The 26,605-nt window shown below is 42.0% G+C and overlaps 1 protein-coding gene across 6 annotated transcripts in view; it reads right to left on the reverse strand.

The window, feature by feature from the left end:
- The window catches only part of Golga1 (golgin A1), a 61,083-nt gene that overhangs the window by 7,873 nt on the left and 26,605 nt on the right, over positions 1–26,605 (reverse strand). For 5 of the 6 annotated variants that reach the window (XR_011704160.1, XM_071600947.1, XM_071600945.1 and 2 more), the window contains exons 12-19: positions 25,432–25,527; positions 20,759–20,854; positions 19,008–19,157; positions 17,850–17,945; positions 5,832–5,921; positions 1,548–1,650; positions 1,308–1,441; positions 834–977 (exon numbers count right to left, since the gene is read on the reverse strand). Coding sequence is in view for 5 of the 6 variants with exons in the window: in XM_071600947.1 (XP_071457048.1) it covers positions 834–977; positions 1,308–1,441; positions 1,548–1,650; positions 5,832–5,921; positions 17,850–17,945; positions 19,008–19,157; positions 20,759–20,854; positions 25,432–25,527 (909 nt within the window). In the remaining variant the exon portion in view is untranslated. The remainder of the gene's footprint in view (positions 1–833; positions 978–1,307; positions 1,442–1,547; positions 1,651–5,831; positions 5,922–17,849; positions 17,946–19,007; positions 19,158–20,758; positions 20,855–25,431; positions 25,528–26,605) is intronic. The other variant, XM_071600949.1, reaches the window with a different exon arrangement.

Consider the following 26,605-nt stretch of genomic DNA (forward strand, 5'->3'; position numbering starts at 1 on the left):
GGATCCTGGCCACCAGGGGGCCATGTGGGGCCGGAGGGAGCCTTGGCTTCAAGGATGCTGGCAATGTTCTGATTATGTCAGTGTTAGTTCACTGAACCACACATTTGTTTTGTACTCTCTTTCTCTCATTTTTTGTACTGGGGATGGAACCCAGAGGTTCTATAACTGCTGCTGCTCCACAGCTGCGCCACATCCCCAGCCTTGCCTCCTGAGGTGCTAGGATTACACATATCATATTTCACATGAAGAGATTCAAGGGGGGATGAACACCTTTCTCCTTTATCATCTAAGTCCTGCCCCCACAAAAATTTAGGGGAAGAATTTCAGGCCAGAGCAATATCCAGCTAGCCCCTAAGTTTGCAGGGCACTTTCAAATCCAAGATGAAATGAGAACCTGAATTCATAGGTGCAGACGCAGGGTGGGGTGGGTGGAATCATGACATTTATTGACCTTCCACCAGATACCACAGTGTTTGCAGTCCTTTTAACAAACACCTTCCTTCTAACTACCTGGACCCCTCAGAGGCCAGGATCAATGGTGTTCCCAGCTGTGGAGAGGAAGTGAAGAGGGGAGGGGCTGTCCATACGGCCCAGCTGGGAGCCAGCAGGACAGCTGGGCTGACTGCCATTCAGGTTCAGATACTCTGGACAGTAGCTCAAGAGGCTTGGGGGAAGTGGAAGCAAGAAGGGCAAAAGTGAGAAGAGGAAGAGCAGGAGGAAGACCTTTTGAAAGCCACGTAAAACCTCCTCAGAGGACCTGGGGGCACTGGCAAAACCCTTGAGAACAGACAAACTCTGAGGCTGAGGGTGGGGACAGAGACAAAGGGCCTCACCTTATTTTTCTCTGTAAGCTGCTGCTCCAAGTCCTGTTTTTCCTTCTGTAGCCGCCCTAGATCCATGGCCCCAACCTCTCCATTTGGTGTTCCGTCTGCAGTTGGAAGCTGGCACATGGGGTCCTGCATAGCTTCTGAGGTTACCTATGGGTGGTTGGTGGCAGCAAGTTGAGAGCAGGACAGGTAATGTTGACATTAAGCTGCAGGTGTATGGGGAAGAGGAGAGCTTATTCCATAGGTGTGGCCTCCTGAGCTGCCAGGAGCCAGTGTTCAACACAAGACCCGCCCAGTGCCTTCCAGAGGGATACCAGCTTCTCACGCAGTCACACTGACAGCCTGCACACTGACAGGTGCCACACACACGAAGGCATGCAGGCCTCACAGCCTCTTCACCAGCTGAACACCCCACTGAAAGGACACCACAGCACAGAACAAGTGCCCTGTGTTTTGCCTCGGTACATGGCTGTGACTTACATATGGCTCCTGGCCCTGTAGCCTTGGCAGCTCCTCCTGCACTGTGGTCACCAGGACTTCCTCGGCCCTCTGACTCCTCAGGGCCTCCAGCTCACTCTGTAGCTGGTGCATCTGCAGCATGGCAGAGGCATGACCTAGGGCGGCAGAGGGAGTATGCAGCATGATCCCTGGTCTACCAGCTGTATGACAGGGCCAGCTTGGGGCAGGGACACCAGACATAGTCAGGAATCCACTCCTCACCTTTCTCCAGCTGGAGAATTTCCTGCTCCTTCTGGAGTAGCTCTTCAGCCTTTTCTTGCAAACTCTGGTTCTTTTTGTCTATTGAAGCTGTCAGCTCAGTAGCCTTGGAGAAGAGAAACCAGTGTGAGAGGGGGCTCACAGCAGTTCTCACAGGACTGCTAGTGCCCAATGTGCCCACGAGCCCCCCAAGTCCATGACCTAGTGCTGGGAGCCATTAGCCAAGTAGGTATGACAATTTCCTTGCCAGCGTACCCCATGTTGCAGTGACACTGAATGTAGGTGACCTTGCTCAAGGACCAGGGCGGATTAGGGTGTTCCCAGTTTAGGATAATCCAGTTTAGGGCGTTCCAGGTTTAAGATTATTCCTCCTGGGAATAGGGCGTATCCTGCTGCCTGAGTTCCCCTTGAGTTCTCACGGGATTCAGACAGTATATTTTGGAGATAGATGCCCAGTGGATTTGGATTTGGGCAGAGAACGTGGATTTGGGCAGAGAACGTGGATTTCCCCAGAACGTGATTGTAGACGGCTGGTGTGAGTTCGGGAATAAAGAGTTGCTGTTTGAATCTACAAGCTGTGTGGTGGCTCGTGATTGTGTGCCCAGCCAGACTGTGGCATTTGTGCCCAGCCAGACTGTGGCATTTGGCGGCTCTTACGGGGAACTTCTGAAGCTTAGAGGTAAGTGAAATTTCTCACCCTTGAGGAAGAGAGAAAGAATGGGTCACCAATTCAAAAAACAATGTGTTATTGTTTTGATTTATTTTGTTTTTATTTCAAGTTGCCTGTTCCTAGAACTTTCTCAGGCAAACTGGGGAAAATGGTTGACTCAAGGTTTGAAGTTGTTTGCCTCCGAGCAAGAGAAATTGTTAGAGGAAGGAGGCACCCCAGTGAGACCAAGAACAATTAGGGCATATGTTGATACAATACAAAAATGTAGCCAATGGCTTTTTAAAGATGAGTTATTAAGTATATTAATGAGACCATCATGGTATCCTGTAGAAGGATTTTTCTTCAACAAGAAAGAGATGGCTAGTTCTGTTTACTACACTTGTCTAAGATCTTGGTTTTTACAGACATCTGATTAATTTACAAAGCTAAAGTGTTAAAATATCAACCACTAAATATGAAATCAAGTACTCTTTACTTATTAAGTTCCATAAAGTAATATATTTAAACATTATGTGTGTTTTCATAAATTGGTAAATGGAAAAAGGTTTAATATTGCATTATAGTATCATAAAAAACATGAAAGTCTTTCATCTTATTAAAGTGGAGTAACTTGTCTAAATCAGAAATTTTATAAGAGTTGTTTCAGAATGTAAATTTATAAAAAGGGTTAACGGTTAAAAAAGAGAGAGAAAAAGATTCAAGATATGGAAATATATTTTAATATAAAAGGTTAAAGGAAAAAAATGTTTTTAGATGAGATAATCTCTGTGTGGTAAAGTAAAAAGTTGTAAAATGCCATTTAAAAAAATTTTGAGGAAACTAGACTTACTTTAAAAGCTTGAGAAAGGAAGAAATAAAAAAAAGGTATTTGTACATGGCAGACTGAGACAAAGTTTCTCAATGGAGTTAAAAAAAAAAAAAGCCTTTGGTTGAAGGGCAGCCATGTAAACTAACATTGAAACGATTTAAACAAAATCTAACCCTCTTTTAAAAGAGTGAAGCTGTAGGTGGTGAAAAAGTACATTTAAAAGTACAGTATAGATGATAATTGGAAGGCTTTAAAAGGTTAAAGGTGGTTAAAATGCCTTCATGATGGAGGAAAGAAGCTTAATCTTAAAGGCATTACTTTAAAAAAATGGGAAGATAATAGGATAAAAGATATTTAGATAAAGAAGATTAAAAATTTAAAGTGAAAAACTTTAAAGACAGAAGTATAGAAAGTTAAAAAGAAAAAAGATAAAGAAGATGTAGAAAGATAAAAAAAATGTAGGAAGACAAGAATTTTAAACCCACAAAATAGGAAGAAAAAAAAACTAGGAGGGAAATAAGCAACTAAGGGTAAAAATACAAACCTTAGGAAAAAAAAAAACTAGAACATAGAAATAAGATTGAAAATGTCAAGTAAGGTATTTCAGATAGAAAATGCAAAAAGCTAAGACAACTATTAGATACAGACATATACTTATTAAAACAAAAAGAGGGAATTGGAAAGGGGTATATATCCCCCATAGATAAACTTAAAATAACCCTTTTTACTCTAAACTTTTTAAATTTGGATTCATCAGGACTTAGTGCTGCGGAAAGACATATGTATCCAAAAAATGTACATAAGCCTAAGGTACTTTGGAAAGATATTCTAACAGGACAATGGAAAGGTCCTGACCCAGTGATTGTCTGGAGTCGGGGTTTTGTTTGTGTGTTTCCACAGGGAGAACAGCAGCCGATTTGGATTCCAGAGAGATTAACTAAAACAATTTCTACAGATCGAAAAGAAGATGATTTGACTCAAATCCATAACAGCTGATGTCCAGAGCTCCAGCTTGGCCATTCTTGGCATCTTAACCAGTGATGCAATTTTTATTTCCTTGCCAGCGCACCCCATGTTAGTTGTGGTAGTGCTGGCATATCTTTGCTGATGGTGTCACCAGTGATGCAATTTTTCCCAAGGAGCCGTCAATTGGCTTGGTGTTGTGGCATTTCTGTATCCTCCTCCCTTCTGCTAGTGATGGTCTAAAATTTGGGGGCCAATGGCTATATGCTGGACCGGTAGTCAGTGACGGGTATGATCCAATTGCAGTGGTATCAACCTAAGACAGGAGGCTGACGCCTAAAGGTCAGTTTTCCGATGACGGGTAAGAACCATATGTTGAATTGGACAACCTACCAGGCAGGGTCCTTAAGCCACATTAACCTCATTCCCCCACTGGCACCAAGGCCAAATTTGGGGGCCAACAGAGGTGAGGCAAAGAACCTCACCCCCCCACTGGTGCATAGACCTATCCACAAGTATGGCTGTATGCTGGACCGGCAGTCAGTGACGGGTATGATTCAATTGCAGTGGTATCAACCTAAGACAGGAGGCTGACGCCTAAAGGTCAGTTTTCCGATGACGGGTAAGAACCATATGTTGAATTGGACAACCTACCAGGCAGGGTCCTTAAGCCACATTGCTTGTTGTTTAATTAATCAGAAGGGGGGAGATGCTGGGAGCCATTAGCCAAGTAGGTATGACAATTTCCTTGCCAGCGTACCCCATGTTGCAGTGACATTGAATGTAGGTGACCTTGCTCAAGGACCAGGGCGGATTAGGGTGTTCCCAGTTTAGGATAATCCAGTTTAGGGCGTTCCAGGTTTAAGATTATTCCTCCTGGGAATAGGGCGTATCCTGCTGCCTGAGTTCCCCTTGAGTTCTCACGGGATTCAGACAGTATATTTTGGAGATAGATGCCCAGTGGATTTGGATTTGGGCAGAGAACGTGGATTTCCCCAGAACGTGATTGTAGACGGCTGGTGTGAGTTCGGGAATAAAGAGTTGCTGTTTGAATCTACAAGCTGTGTGGTGGCTCGTGATTGTGTGCCCAGCCAGACTGCGGCATTTGTGCCCAGCCAGACTGTGGCAACCTAGAACAATCCCAAGGAAATTCTGATCCTATGGACATGTGCAAATTCATCCTCCTGGGAAGGGGCCAGCATGCTTTAGGGTGATCTCCCCTGGCCCACAATGAGACAGACAGAGATGTAGCCCTCCAAAACATGCTGTCATAACCCTGACTTTCCCTTTGCTGAGCACCTGCAATGTGACATACTGGGTGGGCATCTGATATATGATGTGAACTTCATTCCACTGTCTAGAAGTGTGATTATCCTGAAGCCTTTTTCAGAGGAGACTCAGACTCAGATTTGTCAAGGACTCACTAAAGGCCTCAAGTTGGTAAACAAGCAAGGATGGGCCCAGAGGCTAAGTCTGTCTCCAAAGGTGGCTTTCCCCATACTTCCTGCCAAAACATCAACCCACTCTTCTGGAGTTTTTGGTGGACATGGGCAGTGATGGGCCACCTTATAGAATTAAGAGTCCAGTAAGTCCCTGGCTGAGGACTTCCTTCAGGTAATGGTTAGACAATTAGTATCTGACCACCAAAATCAGAAAAGGGTAACCTATGGGGTAAGGGTTTCTTTGAACATCATCTCCACAGGGCATCCCACAGCAGACTGCATCTCGGAGACTGGTGTCCACCCCAACCCTAGACAGATGGACCTCGACAGTCCCACAACAGTGGGGCACTGCAGGAGAGGGCATCACCACTTGGGCCCAAACCTAGGTATCAGACAGGGCCCACCTGTTGCTGGAGCTCTTCCCTTTGTTTTCGCACTTCCTCCAGGGCTTGAGCCATGGCCACACTCACAATTTCTCTTTGGCTCCACTCTTCCTACAATTCAGAAAACAGGTAGGAGACTGAGCCTTAAACCTTAGTTCACATTTCCTCAGCTGCATGTTTCACATGAACCCTAACAAAGGCAGCTCTGCTTTGAAAGGCTAGACCAACATTCTTCCTGCTTTCCTATCCCCTGCTGATGATGGTCTTGGTGGACACCCCTCTAACTCCTCTGGACACTGGCACTTGTCCACAAGCATATAAGCCAAAACCCAGGCCAAGGCTAGGGCCCAACTTAAAGAGGTGGTCTAATGAAATCAACACAGCATATGTGAATGGACTGGAACAATCTGGTTATAGAAAACATCATCAGCAGTTACTCTTTTAATAGGGCAAAATGTCAGTGATTCATCAAAATTTTATAGAAGTGTGATCACACCCTTTTATAGGAGAGAAAATGGAGGCTCTGAAGGGTTATATGATTTGCCCATGGTCCTAGAGTTAGGGCTCTGGATGAGAGACCCTCCCTCAGAGCATTTTCTACCTCCCCAACCTTCCCCAGAACACTCAGGGATCATCCTTGAGATAAACACATCGGTTTCCTCCCTGACACCGAGGCCTGTGCTTGCCAATCAGCCCTCAGCTGCAAAATACAACTTCTTAGGGGCCTGACCACTGGTCAGGGAGATGACCTGGACAGAACATGAGGTGGTCTCCTGTTTCTGTCTACCCAGATCCCCCTGATTGGGGGGGGGGGGCAGGTGAATGCTCATTGATCCTTTCTCCATTTCCACCCTAAAATTCCACATGACTCTAATAAGGCTCTCAATATATGATTCAGGCCTGGCAAATCATAGTATCTTGGTCCCCTTGACCAAGTAAACATCTAAAGGATGGCTCTGTCACCCAAGATGAATGATCAGAATCTCTTTTATATTAAGATCCTTCTTTATATGCTGAAGCTGAGTGGGAGGCGCCCTCCTGCCACTGTGGGTGCTCAGCTGGAATGATCCAAGCTTGGAGCTGCTGTGGCCATATCCACCACACTGCAGGATGCAGCCTACATGATGGGACAAAAGCATGAACAATGGCAACAAGAGAAAGGAGGTGACAGACCCCAGTTCCAGTCCGACTGGTCTTTCTGGTTCTGTGAGTTGCTCCTCCTAAGAAACCTCCCATGTTAGCCTCAGCCACTGACATGCTGGCCCTGCCCTGAGCTGACAGGGTGTTCCCTGGTAGCTGAATACTTGAGGCTGGGGCTGGGACAACACCCCTTAGCAGGGTCCTCCCAGGCCCTCCTACTTCCAAGCAGAGGTCTAGGGAGTGGCTCTTTTGAGGGGAAGGAGCAAGAGGTTTCAGCTTGGTAGAGAGGGTGAGAGGGTCCTGGAGGGGAGGCTGCTGTGCCTCCTGGGGAGGCTTTCCTGGGGAAGGTTAGAAGAGACAACTTTGACTGCTGATGTCCAGGAGGTCAAGAGGTGGAGGCATGTGTGAGAAGACAGTAAGGTCAGGCCAGGGCAGGAAGCAGAGACTCAGGGCACCTCTCAGTCAGGGCACTGTCCTTGGCTCTTTTAATCCATGGCCATGTTGGGTCCTTAGGAATATTTTGAGGTCAGGGGTTACCATCATCTATTTAAAAAAGGGAAAATGGATTCCTTCAAGAATCAGCTAGTGAGGGACTAGGCTGGCATATGAAACTGGATATATATGGCTCTAAAGTCTGTGCTGGGCCCCATATTGTGGGATTCAAGGTCGATACATCCAGCTTGGGTTCACTGCAGCAGCAAGCAGGGCAGTCATCGTGAAGGAGCCATAAAGTGACCCACACATCAGCCTCTGCACCTGGGATGAATCTGGTGAAGTTCCATTTCCTTCAATCTTCCAGCTTCTAGAACTGCATTCATTGGTGGGGGCTCACAAAATGCAGTGCCTCAGAATACACAGGCATGGTGGTACACACTTGTAACACCAGTGACTCAGGAGACTGAGGAAGGGGATCACAAGTTTGAGGCCACCCTAGGTAATTTAGTGTGATTCTGTCTCAAAAAAAAAAAAAAAAAAACAAAACAACTCTCCCCCACCCCTCTTGGGTACAGTGTACTTGGGTTCAATCCCCAGTATAAAAGAAGCAAACACTGACAGAACTAAAGGGAGGTAGCAAAATCCACAGGTGTAGTTGAAGAGTTAGTATGCTCTCTTCACATGGAACAAGTAGACAAAAATAAATAAGGAACTATGTAGACTCAAATAGTATTATCAACCAACTTGACCTAATTAGAATGCACAAAATACATAATGGCAGCAGAATATATACTCTTTTCAAACATGATGATATATTTGCTAAGACAGACTTTTAGTTTAGAAAACAAGTCAGAAGCCAGGCATGGTAGTGCAAGCCTGTAATTCCAGTGGCTCAGGAGGCTGAGGCAAGAGGATTACAAGTTCAAAGCCAGCCTCAGCAACTTAGCAAGGCTTTGAGCAACTTAGTGAGACCCTGTCTCTAAATAAAATACATAAAAGGGCAGGGAATGTGCCCTCAGTGGCTAAGTGCCTCTAAATTCAATCCTCGGTACCAAAAAACCCTCGAACACCACCACCACCACCACAAAGCTTTTACATCTTCTCACTCGAAAAACTAGGTAACTTCTATCTTCTAACTGGGCCACGAATAACACACTGTGGGTCTGAATTTCCATTTTTTCTAGTGTCAGTGTATTAGTTTCCTATAGCTGCTATAATGAATTACCATAAACTTGATGGCAACAAAGTTTATCATTTGACAGTTCTGGTGGTCAGAAATCTGAATGGAGCCCTGGGGGAATACATCAAGGTATCAGTAGAGCTGTTTTCTGAAGGAGACCTTGGGAAGTTCCATTTCCTTCAATCTTCCAGCTTCTAGAACTGCATTCATTGGTCTGTAGCCCATTTGTCCATCTTCAAATCTCTATTTGCTTCCATTGCCTTTTGACTTCTGTTTAAAATCTGCCTGTCTTGCCTGTATAAGGGCACTTGTAATTATTTAGGGCCCAAACAGATAATCCAGGATAAACTCCTCATATCAAGATCCTCAATCAAATGCAGATTGACCTTTGCCATATAAGGGAACTTCTAGAAAATAGGATGTAGATATATTTTGGGACCATTACTCAGTCTACCACATAGTCAGTTTTGACAAGTTATATTTTTCTAGAATTTTACCATTTAAAATGATTTTTAGGGCTGTGGTTGTGGCTCAGTGGTAGTATGCTCACCTAGCTTGCATTAGGCACTGGGTTCGATCCTCAGCACCACATAAAAATAAACAATAAAGATATTGTGTCCACCTAAAACTAAAAAATAAATATTTTTTAAAAAGTATATTTTAAAACATTTTGGCATAAGGTGGTTTATACGTCTTATCTGTTTTATGTCTCAGGATACATAGTGATGATTTATAGCATGCTAAAATTTCCTTCTATGTATTGCTTTATATTCCATTAGTTTGGACAGATAGTATTCACATGATGTTGTATTTAAAAGTATTTTTAAATTTCCGTTGTGATTTTTTTCTTTCACCCTGTGGTGATTGGAAAAATGCATTTTTTATTGGTTCTTTTTAAAAGTTACATGTGACAGTAGAATCTATTTTGATCTATTTATACAGGCATAGAATAGATCCTAATTAGGATCCTTGTCTTGTGGATGTACAGGATGGTGAGATTTCACAGTGGTGTATTCTTATATGCACAAAGGAGAATTATGTCAGATTCATTCCCATTCTACTGACTTTCCTGTCCCCTCTCCTTTCCCTTCATTCCTCTTGTCTAATCCACTGAACTTCTATCCCCCTGCATTTATTGTGGGTTAATATCTACATATCAGAGAAAATATTTATTCTTGGGGACTGGTTTATTTCACATAGCAGGATAGTCTCCACATCCATTCATTTACTGGCCAATAAAGTCATTCTTCTTTTAAGTTTTTTTTTTTTTTAGTTGTAGATGGACATGATACCTTTCTATTTTTTAAAAAATATTTATTTAGTTTTTAGTGATAGTTGGATACAATATCTTTAATTGATTAATTAATTTTTATGTGGTGCTGAGGATCGAACTCAGGGCCTCGCCCGTGCTAGGCAAGCGCTTACTGCTGAGCCACACCCCTAGCCCCAAATATTTATTTTTTAGTTGTAGTTAGGCACAATACCTTTATTTTATTTATTTATTTTTATGTGGTGCTATGGATCGAACCCAGGGCCTTGCACATGCTAGGCGAGGGCTCTACTGCGGAGCCACAACCCCAGCCCAGAATACCTTTTTATATATTTAATTATTTATATGTGATGCTAAGGATCAAACCCAGTGCTTCACATATGCTAGGCAAGTGCTCTATCACTGAGCTACACCCCGGCCCTAAAGTCATTCTTTTTTTATGGCCGAGTAATATTTCACTGTGTTCAGACACCACAATTTCTTTATCCATTCATCTGCTGATGGGCATCTAGGTTGGTTCCACACCTTAGCTATTGTGAATTGTGCTGCTATTAACATTGAGTAGCTGTTACTGTAGTATGCTGATTTTAACTCCTTTGGGTATATACCAAGGGGTGGAATAACTGGGTCAAATGGTGGCTCCATTTCTAGTTTTTTGAGGAATTTCCATACTGCTTTCTGGAGTAGTTGCACTAATTTGCAGTCCCACCAACAATGTATGAGAGAACCCTTTCCCTACATCCTTGCCAATATTTGTTGTTACTTGTATTCTTGATAATTGCCATTCTAGTTGGAGTAAGATGAAATCTCAGTGTAGTTTTAATTTGCATTTCTCTAATAGCTAGAGATGTTGAACATTTTTTCATGTATTTGTTGACTGTTCATATTTCTTCTTTTGAGAAGTGTCTGTTTAGTTCCTTAGCCCATTTATTGACTGGGTCATTTGCTTTTTAGGTGTTAAGCTTTTTGAGTTCTTTGTATATTCTGGAAATTAATGCCTTATCTGAAGTGAAGGTGGCAAAGATTTTATCCCATTCTGTAGGTTCTTTCTTCATGCTCTTGATTGTATCCTTTGCTGTGACGAAGCCTTTTGGTTTCATATAAACCCATTTATTAATTTTTTATATTACTTCTTATGCTCAGCACCTCACAAAAATAAAATAAAGGTATTGTGTCCAACTACAACTAAAATATATTTAAAAAATAAATAAAAATTAAAGAATGCACTTTCAGGGACTGAGGTTGTAACTCATTGGTAGAGCACTTGCCTAGCATGTATGAGGCACTGGGTTCCATCCTCAGTACCACATTAAAATAAAATGAAGGAGTCTTGTTTAAAACATGGGTTCCTAAGCTGAAATGTTGGAGTGTTGACCCTATATTTTCTTCCAGTATGTGCAGGGACCTCTGGTCTAATTCGTAGGTCTTTGATCCACTTTGAGTTGAATTTTGTGTAGGGTGAGAGATAGGAGTTAAATTTCATTCTACTATATATGAATTTCCAGTTTTCCCAGCACCATTTGTTGAAGAGGCTATCTTTTCTCCAAAGTATGTTTTTGGTGACTTTGTCTGAGATAACTATATTTATGTGAGTTTGTCTCTGTGTCTTCTACTCTATTCCATTGGTTTTCATGTCTGTTTTGGTGCTGATACCATGCTGTTTTTGTAACTATAGCTCTGTAGCATAATTTAGGTCTCGTATTGTGATGCCTCCTGCTTCACTTTTCTGCTGTGGATTGCTTTGATTATTCTGGGTCTCTTATTTTTCCAAATGAATTTCATTCATGACTTCCTTTTGTACTTCTATGAAGAATGTCATTGGAATTTTAATAGGAACTGTGTTAAAATCTGTATAACACTTTCAGTAGGATAGCCATTTTGACACTTCAATTCTGCTTATCCAAGACCATGAGAGATCTTTCCATTTTCTAAGGTTTTCTTCAATATCTTTCTTTGGTGTTCTGTAGTTTTCATTGTAAAGGTCTTTCACTTCTTTTGTTAGATTGAATCCCATGTTATTTCATTTTTTTGAAGCTACTGTGTATGGGATAATTTTCCTAATCTCTCTTTCAGCTGATTCATCATTGCTGTATAGGAATGCAATTGATTTATGGGTGTTAATTTTATATCCTGCTACTTTGCTGAATTCATTAATGAGTTCTAGAAGTTTTCCGGGTCTTTAAATATAGAATCATGGGGCTGGGGATGTGGCTCAAGCGGTAGCGTGCTCGCCTGGCATGCGTGCGGCCCGGGTTCGATCCTCAGCACCACATACAAACAAAGATGTTGTGTCCGCCGAGAACTAAAAAATAAAAATTAAAAAAACAAACAAACAAACAAAAAACCTCTCTCTGTCTCTCTCTTTAAAAATAAATACATAAATAAATAAATATAGAATCATGTCATTGGCAAACAGAGATAGTTTGAGCTCTTCTTTTCCTATTCATGTCCCTTTAATTTCTTTCTTTTGCCTAATTGCTCTGGCTACAGTTTCCAAGGACTATGTTGAATAGAAGTGGTGAGAGAGGGTATTCCTGTCTTGTTCTAGTTCTTACAGGAAATGCTGAAAGTGCATTTAAAATTTTTTTTTTTTAAGTTGTAGATCAAAGACCTATGAATTAGACCAGAGATCCCTGCACATACTAGAAGAAAATATAGGGTCAACACTCCAACATTTCAGCTTAGGAACCCATGTTTTTAACAAGACTCCTTCATTTTATTTTAATGTGGTACTGAGGATGGAACCCAGTGCCTCATACATGCTAGGCAAGTGCTCTACCAATGAGTTACAACCTCAGTCCCTGAAAGTGCATTCTTTAATTTTTATTTATTTTTTAAATATATTTTAGTTGTAGTTGGACACAATACCTTTATTTTATTTTTGTGAGGTGCTGAGGATCGAACCAGAACCCTGCACATGCGAGATAAGCATTCTACTGCTGAGCCACAACCCCAGTCCCTGAAGGTGCATTTTTAATTGCAAACATACACACAGAGGTTTTCTCTATTTTTATTGTTGATTTTAGACTTAATTGGATTCTGGTCAGAGAATATAGTCTGTCTTCAATACTCTGTATGAAATTTCTTGAGACTTACTTTATGATAAAATTTTCTAATTATTCCATGTCTGCCTGAAAAGGCTATGCATATTTTACAACTGGTGGGTGCAGAGCTCCATGTATGTTAAGAATATATATATTTTTAAATATTTATTTTTTTTTTTTAGTTTTAGGTGGACACAATGTCTTTATTTTTTATTTTTATGTGGATTTGAGGATCGAACCCAGCGCCCTGCACATGCCAGGTGAGCGCGCTACCGCTTGAGCCACATCCCCAGCTCCTGTTAAGAATATTAATATTCTTAAGTTCAAATCTATACTTATAACTTTCTCTCAACTTATTCAGAAAACTTATATAGAAATTTGTTAAAATATCCAAGAATGTAGATTTGTCTAGTGATATCTGGATTCCTGTTCATTTTTTGGTGTTTGGGGGGGCATATTGGGGATTGAACCCAGGGATGCTTCACTATTTACCTACACCCCCAGCCTTTTTTTTTTTTTTTTTTTTTAATTTTGAGACAGTCTGGTTAAGTTGCTGAAAGCCTTGCTAAGTTGTGGGTCCGGCCTCCAAAGCTGTGATTCTCCTGTCTTAGCCTCCTCAGTCACTGGAATCACAGATGTGACACTTTCCTGATTTCCCGACCTTTTATTTTCAATCCTCTGTTTCCTTATTTTAGACATGACTCTGATAAACAGCATATAGTTAGTTACTTTAAAAATTGAAAAATTTTATCTTTTAATTGTGGCATTTGGTTAAATATTGACATGTTTGAGTTTAAAATCACTATCTTAAGATGCTTTTTAACTCATGTTCGATATTCACTTTTAACCCTTTATTTTCTATTCTGGATTTTTAAAATTTCTTTCTTTTTTTTTTTTTTTTTAAGTCTGGAAGCTACACACCCTTTTATTCCTTTTTTTTTTTTTTTTCAGTGATTAATCTACAGATCACAATATGCATCTTTGTCTTGTCAAAGTCCAGTCTTTGTTCGTTTTGGTGCAGGAGATTGAACCCAGGGCCTTCTGTGTGCTAAGCACCACTGAACTACACACTACACACTCAGCCAAAAATTACTTGGTATTTTTGTCCAATTCCCAGAAGATGTGAGGGGTTGAGAATACTGACTACGTTGATCTTATCTGACTTGGGTTATTTTTGTCTTATATTTTATTTACATTATATGTTTATTAAGATAAAATTATTCCATCCCTTAGGCACAATGGATGCTCTAAGTGGGGGTTTTATGTCCTTGTGAGGTTGAATACTTGTGTTGCACATGTCATACAATATGGAAATACAAGACTTTAAAAAAAAAAATCACTATTTTTTTAATAAGTTCATTTAGATTTGTTCTTCATTCCCTCTTACCTCTTGACATCCTTTGTACTTCCATCTAGAATTTCCCTTCACCAATCTAGGATCACTTTAATCCAAAATTAGCCAGTGAGATTTTCTGGGCCACCTTATTTCTTTAATTAGTTCAATCCACCCCAAGGCAGGGTGGGGATGTGGTGTTGGTTACTTCTGGGTTACCTTTACTCCTAAGTGTCCCAAACCAAATCTTTAAGGATCTCCCAGGCTGAACCCAATGTGGGTCTTAAATTCCAACCTTTATCTCCAGCTCTGAGAAGCTGCAGGAAGCCTGGATAAACATCCAGCAGGAATCCCCAGGGAAAAGCTGCTCCCCGTGCGGTAGGCTCCCCAATGCCTTCAACAGGCAAGTTCTCATTTTGGACAGCTTTTCTGCACACTCCAGGGCGAGCTGGTCTGAATTGTGCCCTTGGGGAAGGGGAAGCATCTCTAGTTTCCTTTCAGCCAGCTCTGGTCAGCCTCGTCCCCACTGCTCCACAGTGAACACTTGTCAACCTCGCCAATGTAGGCTTCAGTCTTTCTTGACTTGTCAGCTGATGTGACAGTTCCCTTCTCTGTCCTGTAGCACTCTCTGTCCTCTCCTTCCGGAGCTCAACCTTCTTCTGGTTCCACTAATCTCCTACTTGCAGTTCCCTTAGAGTCTTCTAGTTGATCCTCCTTTTCTTCTGAACCTTGGAATGTTGGCTCGACCCTGGTCTTTACTTTTGGTCCTGTTCTTTATACTCATTGCATGTCCTCTGGTTGTAAATCAAAAAAATAAAAGTGTAGCTGGATGCAGTGGCACATGCCTGTAGTGGCTCGGCAGGCTGAGGCAGGAGCATCGTGAGTGCAAAGCCAGCCTCGGCAATTTAGCAAGGCCTTAAGCAACTCGGCTAGACTTCCATGTCTCTAAATAAACATAAAAAGGGCTGATAATGTGGCTCAGTGGTTAAGCACCTCGGGTTCTAGTCCCTGGTACCAGAGGGGGAAAAATTGTAATGATTTTCTACTTTATATATTTATCCTGAACCTCAGTTGGTATTTCAACACTTGTTAGCCAAAAATAACCAGCTATCTCCCAGACTCCCAGTGGTTCCCGGACCAGGTATAATATTGCCTTCCCAAGAGACATTTGGCAAAGTAGAGACCAAGATTCTCCTCGACCCTACACACCACACATTCTCAGCACAGCCCCCCACTATGATTGTGGCCTAGCACATCAACGGTGCTGAGGGTGAGAAACCCCGAGTTATACAGATGGTGTGTTGGGGCCACCTCCAATTCCCTTTCCTCTCATTCCTTTCATGGCAAGTGATGAAAGCTCTGTATCAAACATACATCCTGAGTCTGTACAATTCTCCCCAAACCCAACACTCACATGTAGTTGTTGCATTACTAAGAAGCCTCCTAAAAGCACTTCTGCCTGTGCTTCCTTACAAGCTTCTCCACCCTGAGCCAGGGAAATTGTCTTAAAACAAAGCCCTTATACATCACTTCTCTGCTGCAGAGGCCGCCCGCTGTACTTTCTCATGCCTGCGGCCTCCTCACTCAGGTTCTGCGATCCCCCAGCGGCTCAGCTGCAGCCACACTGGACTGATCTTTGAACACACCAAGCTATTTTCTGCCTCTAGAGCCTCTGTATTTGCTATTTCTTCTGTCTGGAGCATTCCTTCTCCAAATGTTCACATTTCTGGCTCCTTCTCACTAATCAGATCTCTGGCTCAAATGTCACAGAAGTCTTCCTTGACCTGCATAAAGAAAAGTGGCCTCTCCTTCCTCCTGTCTGTACCTCACCCTGCCTTATTTTCTTCATAATGATCACTATTTGCCATTGTTTTTTTCTCTCTAGTTACAAGCTCCATGGAGGAGAAAAGCTCTGTCTGTCTTGTCTTGTTCATTGCCAGATTTCCACACCTACAATGTGCCTGGCAATTACAGACATTCTGATGTTTGGTTAAGGAATGCATGGAACAATTTCTGACTTCAAGGTGTGTGCTGCCAACTACTGACGATGATGTCTGAGCAACCTGTCAGATACCAGTAATGAAAGCTTATGAACCATTCGGCTATGGACGTTCTCAGAGAACATCCTAAGCCAGGCAAGTATTCCAATGACCCATCATCCCCAGGAACTGGGAGAGGAGCCTGAGCATACAAGACCAGGGATGTCAGGGAGGCAGGATTTGACTCAAGCACCAAGTGCACAGAAAGAAAGGGTGTCTATATTTCTGCTCAAGGTCCCTGATACAAACAAGGTCTTCATGAACTTTTAAGACTTTGCTTTACTTGTCTCACTGAAAAAAACAAGCCAGGGAGGTGCTCTAACATCAGGACATCCAGGAAACTGACACAGAGGTATAAAGGACTGGGCCACCCTCGTGGAGTGAAAGGTCAGATCAGCACTATCCCTAACTATGAAATCTGGACAAATTACAAATTACTTATACTTGGAAGTTCAATGACATTAATTGCCAAATGAGCATTATTATTATTTTTAATTAGCTACACATGACATTACAATGATCTTGGCAATTCATACATTTGAATCAACTGGTGCATAATTTCTCATTTTTCTGATTGTACAGATTGCAGAATCACACTGGTCATAGAGTCACCTATATACATACAGCAATCATAATGTCTATTCTTTTTTGCTGCCCTTCCTATCCCCCCTTCCCCTCTCCTCCCCTCCCATCCTTTCTCTCTATCCAATCTAACGTGACACACTTTTCTTTTTTCTTTTTCTCCTCACAACATCATACATGTATTCTGTATAACGATGAGGGTCTCCTTCCATCTTCTGTGCAATTCCCCTTCTCCCTCCCTTTCCCTCCCACCTCTCTTCCCTATTTAGTGGTAATCTTCTTCTCATGCTCTTCCTCCCTATCCCATTTTGAGTCACCCCCCTTATATCAGAGAAGACATTCGGCATTTGTTTTTTAGGGATTGGCTAACTTCACTTAGTATAATGCTAATCCCATCCATTTCCCTGCAAATGCCATGATCTTGTTATTTTTTAAACAGAACTAGAGATTGAACACAACTATACTTGAATTTTATTTTAAGATAGGTTCTAACTTGCCAAGCTGGCCTTGAACTTGTGATCCTCCTGCCTCATGCTCCCAATCACTGGGATTAGGTGTACCATACCTAGATAATTCTTTTTTTTGAAATTAAACTCAGGGGCACCTGACCACTGAGTCACATTCCCAGCCCTATTTTGTATTTTATTTAGAGACAAGGTCTCACTGAGTTGCTTAGCACCTCACTTTTTGCTGAGGCTGGCTTTGAGCTCACGATCCTCCTGCATCAGCCTCCCTAGCCACTGGGAGAACAGGCATGCGCCACCACGCCCAGCTAGATAATTCTTAATATAGTCCTGGAGCTCTGAGAGGACTTAATGAGGTGACACTTTCTAGCAGTTGCCTGATGGGAACACTGAACTAAAGCTAGCTGCATGTTTCCACTGTAAGTACAAAATTTCGGTGATCATGGTATCTCCTCTGCCAGGTAAGCACCAAGTGCAGGACTTTGGCTGATCAAACACACTTGTAGAAGATATAAACACTTTTGTGAAACTCTGATTCAATTAGATAAATACCTTCAGCTTCTTTAGCTCAAACTGATGATGCTGTAAAGAATGTTCAAATTCATTTCTGCTTTCTTTCAGGGCTGCATTTTCTTGTTCCAGCTCTCTCTGCAAATCAAGAACACATAAAGATCGGCATCTTTGAAATGCCTTTTCTTTTGGTCACTGTAGGGATGTGAAATGACAATAGGGTGAGGGGGTTGGGGTTTGGCTCAGTGGTAGAGTACCTGCCTAGCATGTGTGAGGCTCTGGGTTTCACCCCCCGCACCACAGGAAAAAAAAAAAAGCTGGATGTGGTGGTACACACCTGTAATTCCAGTGGCTTGGGAGGTTGAGGCAATACGATCACAAGTTCAAAGGCAGCCTCAGCAACTTAGTGAGGCCCTAAACAATTTCGTGAGACTCTACCTTTTTTTTTATTTTGGGGTACTGGGATTAAACTCAGGGGCACTCAACCACTGAGAGGCCTTTTTTGTATTTTATTTAGAGATAGGATGTCACTGAGTTGGTTAGTGCCTTGCTTTTGCTGAGATTACAGGAGTGTGCCCCATGCTGGGCAAGACCCTATCTTGAAACAAAAAGTAAAAAAAAGGGCTGGGGATGTGGCTCAGTAGTTAACTTAGGTTCAATCCCCGGTACCCAAAAAGAAAAAAAAATTATAAACTTCTCAAAGAGGAATAACATGCTTCTCAAACTTGTGGGGCAGGGAGAGGGACCATAAAAAGGGAGAAGTCACTGGGGAGAAACAACATGAGTTTCAGAAAGAACATGAAAAGGCTGAGGGGAATGGTCAGGAAGCGCCAGGAAGGCCCTCGGGGGAAAAAAAAAATCCATTATTTTAGATTTCTCTAAAAAGTTGCCATTTCACAGGGTCTCACAAGCAGGGGCTTGTTAGAAAGATCTGACCTTTTGTACAAAGTGAATTCTTTTTTTTTTTTTTTTTTTATATTTATTTTTTAGTTATCGGCGGACACAACATCTTTGTTTGTATGTGGTGCTGAGGATCGAACCCGGGCCGCACGCATGCCAGGCGAGCACGCTACCTCTTGAGCCACATCCCCAGCCCCTGAAGTGAATTCTTAACTTAGGTCAGGAGTCAAGCATGGGGCAGATGAGCTGTGCCTGGGCCCAGTGCTGATGCTCAGCCGCCTCCCTCTGTTCTCCACTCACCATTCTGCACTCAGCAGCTGTCTGGTCGACTGCCTGTGCCTGCGCCAGGGCCGCCATCTGGACCTCCAGCACATGGGTGCGTTCCCTACACTGCTGCTCCAGGGTGAGGGCCTGCTGCTGCGCAAGGCTGCTGTCCCGGTTCGCCGCAGCCTGCAGGGAAACCAGAGCCAGTTAGTGAAAAGGAAAAGAAAAATTGGGGGAGGGGATGGTAATTTTATTCTGGCTCTTTGTGGCCCAAACATGGTACCCAATAGAAATAGATCCTCTTCCTAACGGCCTCCTCCCAGGTATCGTTGAGGAACCCCTGCAGGCCATGCCTATTGATGGCAGACTTGCCCTGTTCCAGGAGACAGCCCAGCATGGGTCTTTCTGCTCTCTATCACTGAGCTACACCTCAGCCCCTGGCATTGGTTTTGATGCCACTGCTGTGCCTTCATGGCATGTGGGGAAGCTCTGGGAACTAGCCTGTTCCTGAAGCAGGCCTCCTCAATGGCTGCACAATATCCCCCTAAGCTGATGTTTCTCTAGAGTGGCAGTGGAATATAGTGGTAGAACAGGGCTTTGCATGCGAGAGATGCAAGTCCTGCCACTTGCTGACTGTAAGCCCTTGGCCAGTGACCAAAATCCTTCTGAGCTGACCTCTATGAAATGCAGATGACAGTGTGTGCCTCTTAGGTGTGCTGCAAGGACTAAGCAAACTTCTGTGTAATGTACTCAGCATAGTACCTCGGATGTGGTAGTCATGAAATCAATTATGGTTGCTTTTTTTTTGTTAGAGAGAGAGAGAGAGAATTTTTTAATATTTATTTTTCCAGTTTTTGGTGGACACAACATCTTTATTTTATTTTTATGTGGTGCTGAGGATCGAACCCAGTGGCCCGCGCATGCCAGGCGAGCGCATTACCACTTGAGCCACATCCCCAGCCCATGGTTGCTTTTTAGTATTTATTTTTTGTGGTGCTGAAGATTGAACCCAGGGCTTTAAGCATGCTTGGCAAGCAGTGTACCACTGAGCTACATCCCTAGCCTTTTTATTTTTTAGTTTGAGACAGGGTCTTTCTAAGTTGCTGAAGCTGGCAGTGAACTTGTGATCCTCCTGCCTTAGCTTCCAGAATTGCTGAAATGACAGGAGTGGACACTGCGCCTGGCTGCTGAGTACTTTTTTTTCAGTTGTCAATGGGCCTTTATTTATTTATCTATTTATTCATTCATTCATTCATTCTTATGTGTTGCTGAGGCTCGATGGGCCTTTATTTATTTATTTATTTATATGTGTTGCTGAGGCTCAAACCCAGTGCCTCACACATGCTGGGCAAGAGCTCTGCCACCAAGCCCCAGCCCCAGCCCTGGCTGCTGACTACTTTTAACTCTAACTCATTCAACACACATGAGGCTGTGATGACACTTCTTTGCCCACGCTCTCACTAGAGCTTTGACCAGTTCTCCACACTTCTGATCACAAGCTGAGGTTGGACCCCTTGAGGAGCTACTACCTCTAACTTCCCCAGAGTGGGCCAGGGCCTGAAGGTTGGGTGTTGGTGGGATCACCCAGTCAGTCCACATCTTCAGGTCACTGGGATCCTCGGCAGCTTCTCAGTCCTTGACCTGCTCTGCCTGCATGCTCACGTCTACCATAATAACTATGTCCAAGGACAGATCCAGACACTGCTGCAGATGCTTGAGAGTGTGTCTGGAGCACCTGCACAAGATCAATGGGAAAGCCCAAGACCTAGTGCCCAAGAAGCACTCACGAGTTCCTGGATCTGTGCATCCTGCGCAGCCACGACATCCCTGCTCTGCCTGAGCCGTTCCTCAGAGGCCTGAAGGCTCTGTTCCAGTTCCTTCACCTATGGGGAAGAAAAGCATTCTTTCTGTTTACAAGAAGCTGAGCAGTTTTAACAAATGGTTTTAAAATTCAAATTAGGTTGGGGGTATAGCTCAGTGGGAGAGCATGTGCATAGCAGGCACAAGGCCCTGGGTTCCATCCCTAGCACCAAAACAAAAATTAATAAAATAGGTACATGACAGAAAAATGCAAAATGAGAAAAGAAATATCCAGAAGCCTACCATTATAAAACACTAGCATTTTGGGCTGGGGTTGTGGCTTAGTGGTAAAGCGCTCACCTAGCATGTGCGAGGTCCTGGGTTCGATCCTCAGCACCACATAAAAATAAATAAATTAAATAAAAATATTGTGTCCAACTACAACTAGAAAAAAATATATATATATATTTTAAAAAAACTACTAGCATTTTAACACTGTCTCTTCTAGTCTTTCTTTTTTTTTTTTGAGAGGGGATCTTGCTAAGTTGCTTAGGCTGAACCTGTGACCCTCTTGACTCAGCCTCCAAGCAACTGGGATTACAGGTGTGTACCACTGTAACTGGCAGTTAGGTTTTTTTTGGTTCTGGAGATGAAGCCCAGGGCCTCATGTGTGCTAGGCAAGCGCTGTGCTAAGAGCTATATCCTCAGACCCTGAGAGGACAGCTTTAACCATCAGGTTCTTCACATACATTCACTAAAAAGATTTAACTAAAAACATCCCCATGGGCTGGGGATGTGGCTCAAGTGGTAATGCACTCGCCTGGCATGCGCGGGCCGCTGGGTTCGATCTCAGCACCACATAAAAATAAAATAAAGATGTTGTGTCCACCGAAAACTGAAAAAATAAAAAAATAACTAAAAAATAAATATTAAAATTCTCTCTCTCTCTAAAAAAAAACATTAAAAACATCCCCATGAGGAGGGGGTTACTATTTCCATGCTGGACAACAGTAATGTTACTTATCTGTGATTACAACTTTTAGTAGTGGTAGAGCCCAGATTAAAACCCAGTTTTTTCAATTCTTGGGTTCAGAAAATATCAACCAAATGTCAATTTAGAGGCAGAGCTCAAGAAAGATTCATAACCTTAAAAGGTTAAGTGAAATGTTACCATATGACCCAGCAATTCTACTTCTAGGTATATGCCTAAGAGAAATGAAAATATGTAACTTCACACAAAAATCTCACATACTAATGTTCATGTAGCATTATTTACAATAGCAAAAAGGTAGCAGCAACCCAAATGTCCATCAATGAATAAATGGATAAACAAAATGTGATATATTCACCCAACAGAATATTATTCAGCCTTGAAGAAGGAAATTCTGATATGTTATGACCTAAATGAACTCTGAAAACATGCTAAGTAAAATAAACCAGATACAAAAGACAAAGGGTATGTGACTCCACCTAAGTGATGTACCTGGCATACTCAAAATCAGAGATAGAAAGTAGAATGGTATTTGCCAGGGACTGGGATAGGAGAGAATGGGGGTTTCTGTTTTAGTGGATACAGGGTTTCAGTTCAGGAAAATGAAAAGGGTCTGGAGATAGATGGTGTGGGCTGCCCAACAAAGTCAACGTATCCTGAAAACCACTGAACCGTATGCCTAAAAAATGGCTTAAATGGCCAATATTATATTATATATATTTTACCATAAAAAAAAAGCCAGGCACATGTCTATAATCTCAGCAACTCAGGAGGTTGAGGCAGGAAGATCATAAGTTTGAAGCCAGACTGGGCAATTTAGCAAGACCCCGTCTCAAGAAATGAAAAGAACTGGGGCTCAGTGGTACAGTACCCATGGGTTCAAATGAACAACCACCACAACAAAAGTATAATTAAAAATAAGATGCCATCAAAGCATCCACACAGACTATGAAGGTTCTAGGAGTTAATAAGACATCTACGGGGAAAAGTGTAAAATTTTAATAAAGAGTATAAAATAATCTGAATAAATGGAATTTATATATATTCTCAGAAGGGATTCCTTAATATTATAAAAATGACAATTCTCCCACATAGTCCATACATTTAATGTAACTTCACTAAAATCCAAGTTAAACTTTTTGAACTCAAAACTTAAGAACTTTAAACTGAAAATTTTAAATTTCTACAAATAGTTAAATCAACCTTTGAAGAAAAGGGGAACGTATCAGGTATCAAGATCTAGTATTGACAACACTATAGTAATAAAAACACTGTAGAATCTACACAAGAGCATACAGTCTGACTAAAGGAATGTACTGAAGGCGGCAGGGGCAAACCCCTGTGCAAATGGAAGCTTAGTTCGTGATATGGTGAGCATAAGGATCAACATGGAAAAGAGTGATTGTTCATCAAATGATGTTGAGAAACCCGGAGAAAAGTTAAGCTTGATTATTACTTAAAATCACACATAAACACAGTCTGTATATGTGAATTAGAGATCTATTATGCAAATAACAAAATTATAAAATGAATAGAAAAAATACAGAAGATCTTTGTGACTTAGAAATAAGAATGCATTTTTTTGGTGGGGATACTGGGCACTGAACCTAGCGACGCTTTACCATCAAGCCCCTTTTTTAAATTTTTATTTATTTTTTTTTAGAGAGAGAGAGAGAATTTTTAATATTTATTTTTAGTTTTCGGCAGACACAACTCTTTGTTTGTATGTGGTGCTGAGGATCGAACCTGGGCCGCACGCATGCCAGGCGAGCGCGCTACTGCTTGAGCCACATCCCCAGCCCCCCTTTTTATTTTTTGAAACTAAGTTGCTTAGGGCCTCACTAAGTTGCTGAGGCTGGCCTTGAATTTGCAATCCTCCTACTTCAGCCTCTGAGTTGATAGCTTTATAGGTGAGCACCACCATGCCCAGCAAGAATGTATTTCTTAAATGAAACGTCAACGCACAGAGCAAAAACACTGATGGGGCCTTTCTCTTTCTGCCATTTAGGAGCCTGTGAAGGCTGCTGGGAACTGGACTTCTAAAAGCCAAATATGTCTGGAAGCTATAGGCTGGGTCTTTGGAATCAAAAGGAGTCTGCAGCTCCTTCTAAAATTGAAGGTGTTTATGCCAGAGATAGAGCTGAATTCAATTTGGGCAAGAGATGTGCTTATGTGTACAAAGCAAAAAACAGTAAACAAATAATGCCAGAGTGATCTGGGGAAAGGTGACTTCTGCTCATGGAAACAGTGGCATGGTTTGGGCCAAATTCTGAAGGAACCTTCCTTCCAAGGCCACTGGACACAGACTCCACGTGATGCTGTCTTCCTCAAGGATTTAAACTAGTTAAAATTAAATAAAAATGGATTCAAGGGGCTGGAGTTGTGGCTCAGTGGTAGAGCGCTTGCCTAGCATGTGTGAGGCTCTGGGTTCGATTCTCAGTACTGCATATAAATAAGTAAATAAAATAAAGGTCCATCGACAACAAAAAATATTTTTGAGCAATGGATTCATGCTTTTTTATTAAAAAGTTGATGAACCTGACTTTATCAAACTTAAGAATTTCTGTTCAAGGAAGGACACATCACCAAAGTTAACATAATGGTTCAGAACTGAAAATGACAAAATAATACAAACTAGACTATACAATGGAATCCTTCCAACAAAATAAAAGACTGAAACACCCAAAGAAAAGTAAGCACAGGATATGAATTGACAATTCTAAAAGTAGAAACCTGAAAGACTAACAGTCATATAAAGTGATGGCCAAACTCATTAACAATCTTGGCAATGAAACTAATGCTATGAACTATCACTTCACAATAAATAAGTTGGCAAAAACTACAAAGCCATGAAAGGCCAATGCTGGAAAAGGCAGAAATGCAGATTTAGAAACCTCATGCTTGTTGGAGAAGGAAAGCCAGGTGCAGTCCTTTGGGAACAATCTTGTTCTAGTCTCATTTTCTATCACCCTTAAGGACTTAGAACAGGTTGGTCATTGCAGTGTAATCTGTGCTGGCCAGAAGAGCAAGGCAATCTGGATGTCTGCCATGTGACAGGTAACTACACAGTACAGTAGGTATAACAAGCAGTAGATATGGACAGAAGACAGTGCAGTTGAAGATATCAGAGAAGACAAATCAACAGCTGCATCATTTACAGAGATTAAAAACACATGGCCAAGCAACAGTGGCATATGCCTATCTATAATCCAAGCTCAGGAGGCTGAGGCAGGAGGATTACCAAGTTTGAGGTCAGCCTCAGAAATTTAGCAAGACTCTATTTCAAAAAATAAAAAATAAAAAGGTCTGGGGATGTGGCTCAGTGGTAAAGGGCCCCTGGGTTCAATTCCCAATACCAATAAGCACACAAAACAATGCTACCCAATTTAGGTCAATATTGCACCATAAAATGGTCTGTATGAACCACATTCAAGTGGTTTCAGTGGTTAATTGGTTTCAAGTGGAAATAAAAAGGAATCAGTAAGCAAGAGAACAATTTTGTGTAAAGTAATGATGGTAATGTGGCAAAGGTAAAGAAAATACCCCTGTATAAGACCCAAAAAGTAGACTCATAGTATGGAAGAGCTGAACAAAGGAATTCGTGGCCACACCACATCATTCAGCCAGGTTCCAACCAAACATAGGGCACACGAAGAATAAGATCAGTACCCGAGTCTCCAGGACATCAATGGCCTTGGCCTGACTGCTTTTGGCTGCCAAAAGCTGCTGCCTGGTATCCACCAAATTCTGCTCGGCAACAATTTTCTGTAAGTTGAAAGACAAGTAAAAGAAAATAGTCATTTCTTAGAAGGCTGAGACAGAAGGATCACAAATTCAAGGTTAGTCTGGGCAACTTAGCAAGACTCTATCTCAAAATAAAATAAAATTAAAAAGAAAATAGGGATTTCTCCATTGAATAAGTGTTTATTGATGCCTACAACACACTATGCTTTGTGCCATGCACAGGGAACATATGCTCATTGAAAACCCCAGCAAACTGATAAATAATTCACAGATGGTAAAGTACACATAGATTTGGCACAGTTCTTTGTTCCCAAGGCTGGGGCAAATGACTAACAACAATTACAAAAAATTTTCAGCAGAGTGTAATAAGTTTCTGCAAAGAAGGCACATGGCTGGGGAGACAAGGCCACAAGGTAAATGGCAGTTCCTAACTGAAAGGCAGCCAGGACTGGAAGCATCCAGGGCAGAGGGCGATGACAGGGATGAGAAGGGCTTGCTATGTTCAAGGAACTACAACTCCTCACAAGCCAAAGAGATGATGGGTTTAGGTCAAGAATTCAGACTAGAAAGTTGGGCAAAAGGGCTGGATAACAAGAGGATTTTTAATGCTGCAAAAAGAAGTTTGAGCCAAGTGCAAGGCACCTGCCTGTAATCCCAGAGACTCGGGAAGATGAGGCAGGGGAACTGCAAGTTTGAGGCCAGGCTGAGGAACTTACTGAGACCCCGACTTAAAAAATAAAAAGGGCTGGGGATATAGCTCAGTGGTGAAGTGCAACTGGGTTGAGTCTCCAGTATTGGAAAAAAAGAAGTTAAAACTTTATTCTGTATACAACATTTTTCAAAGTAGGGCCTTCCAAACCCTAGCATTAGATTTACCAGGGGTAGTTAGTTAAACTTGAGGCCTTATTTCAGGCCTACTGAAATGAGCATTTCTCAGGGTAGGGCCAGAGATATATACTTTAGTCAACCTCTCAAGTAACTCTTAGGCACTCTACAATGATGATGACTAAACAATAATAGTAATTATCTTTTGTACTAGGTATTGAATCCAGAATGCTTTACCACTGAGTCCAGTTTACCTTTTATTTATTTAATATTT

This window comes from Marmota flaviventris, chromosome 13, assembly GCF_047511675.1.
Source record: "Marmota flaviventris isolate mMarFla1 chromosome 13, mMarFla1.hap1, whole genome shotgun sequence".
NCBI classification, from domain to species: Eukaryota; Metazoa; Chordata; class Mammalia; order Rodentia; family Sciuridae; genus Marmota; species Marmota flaviventris.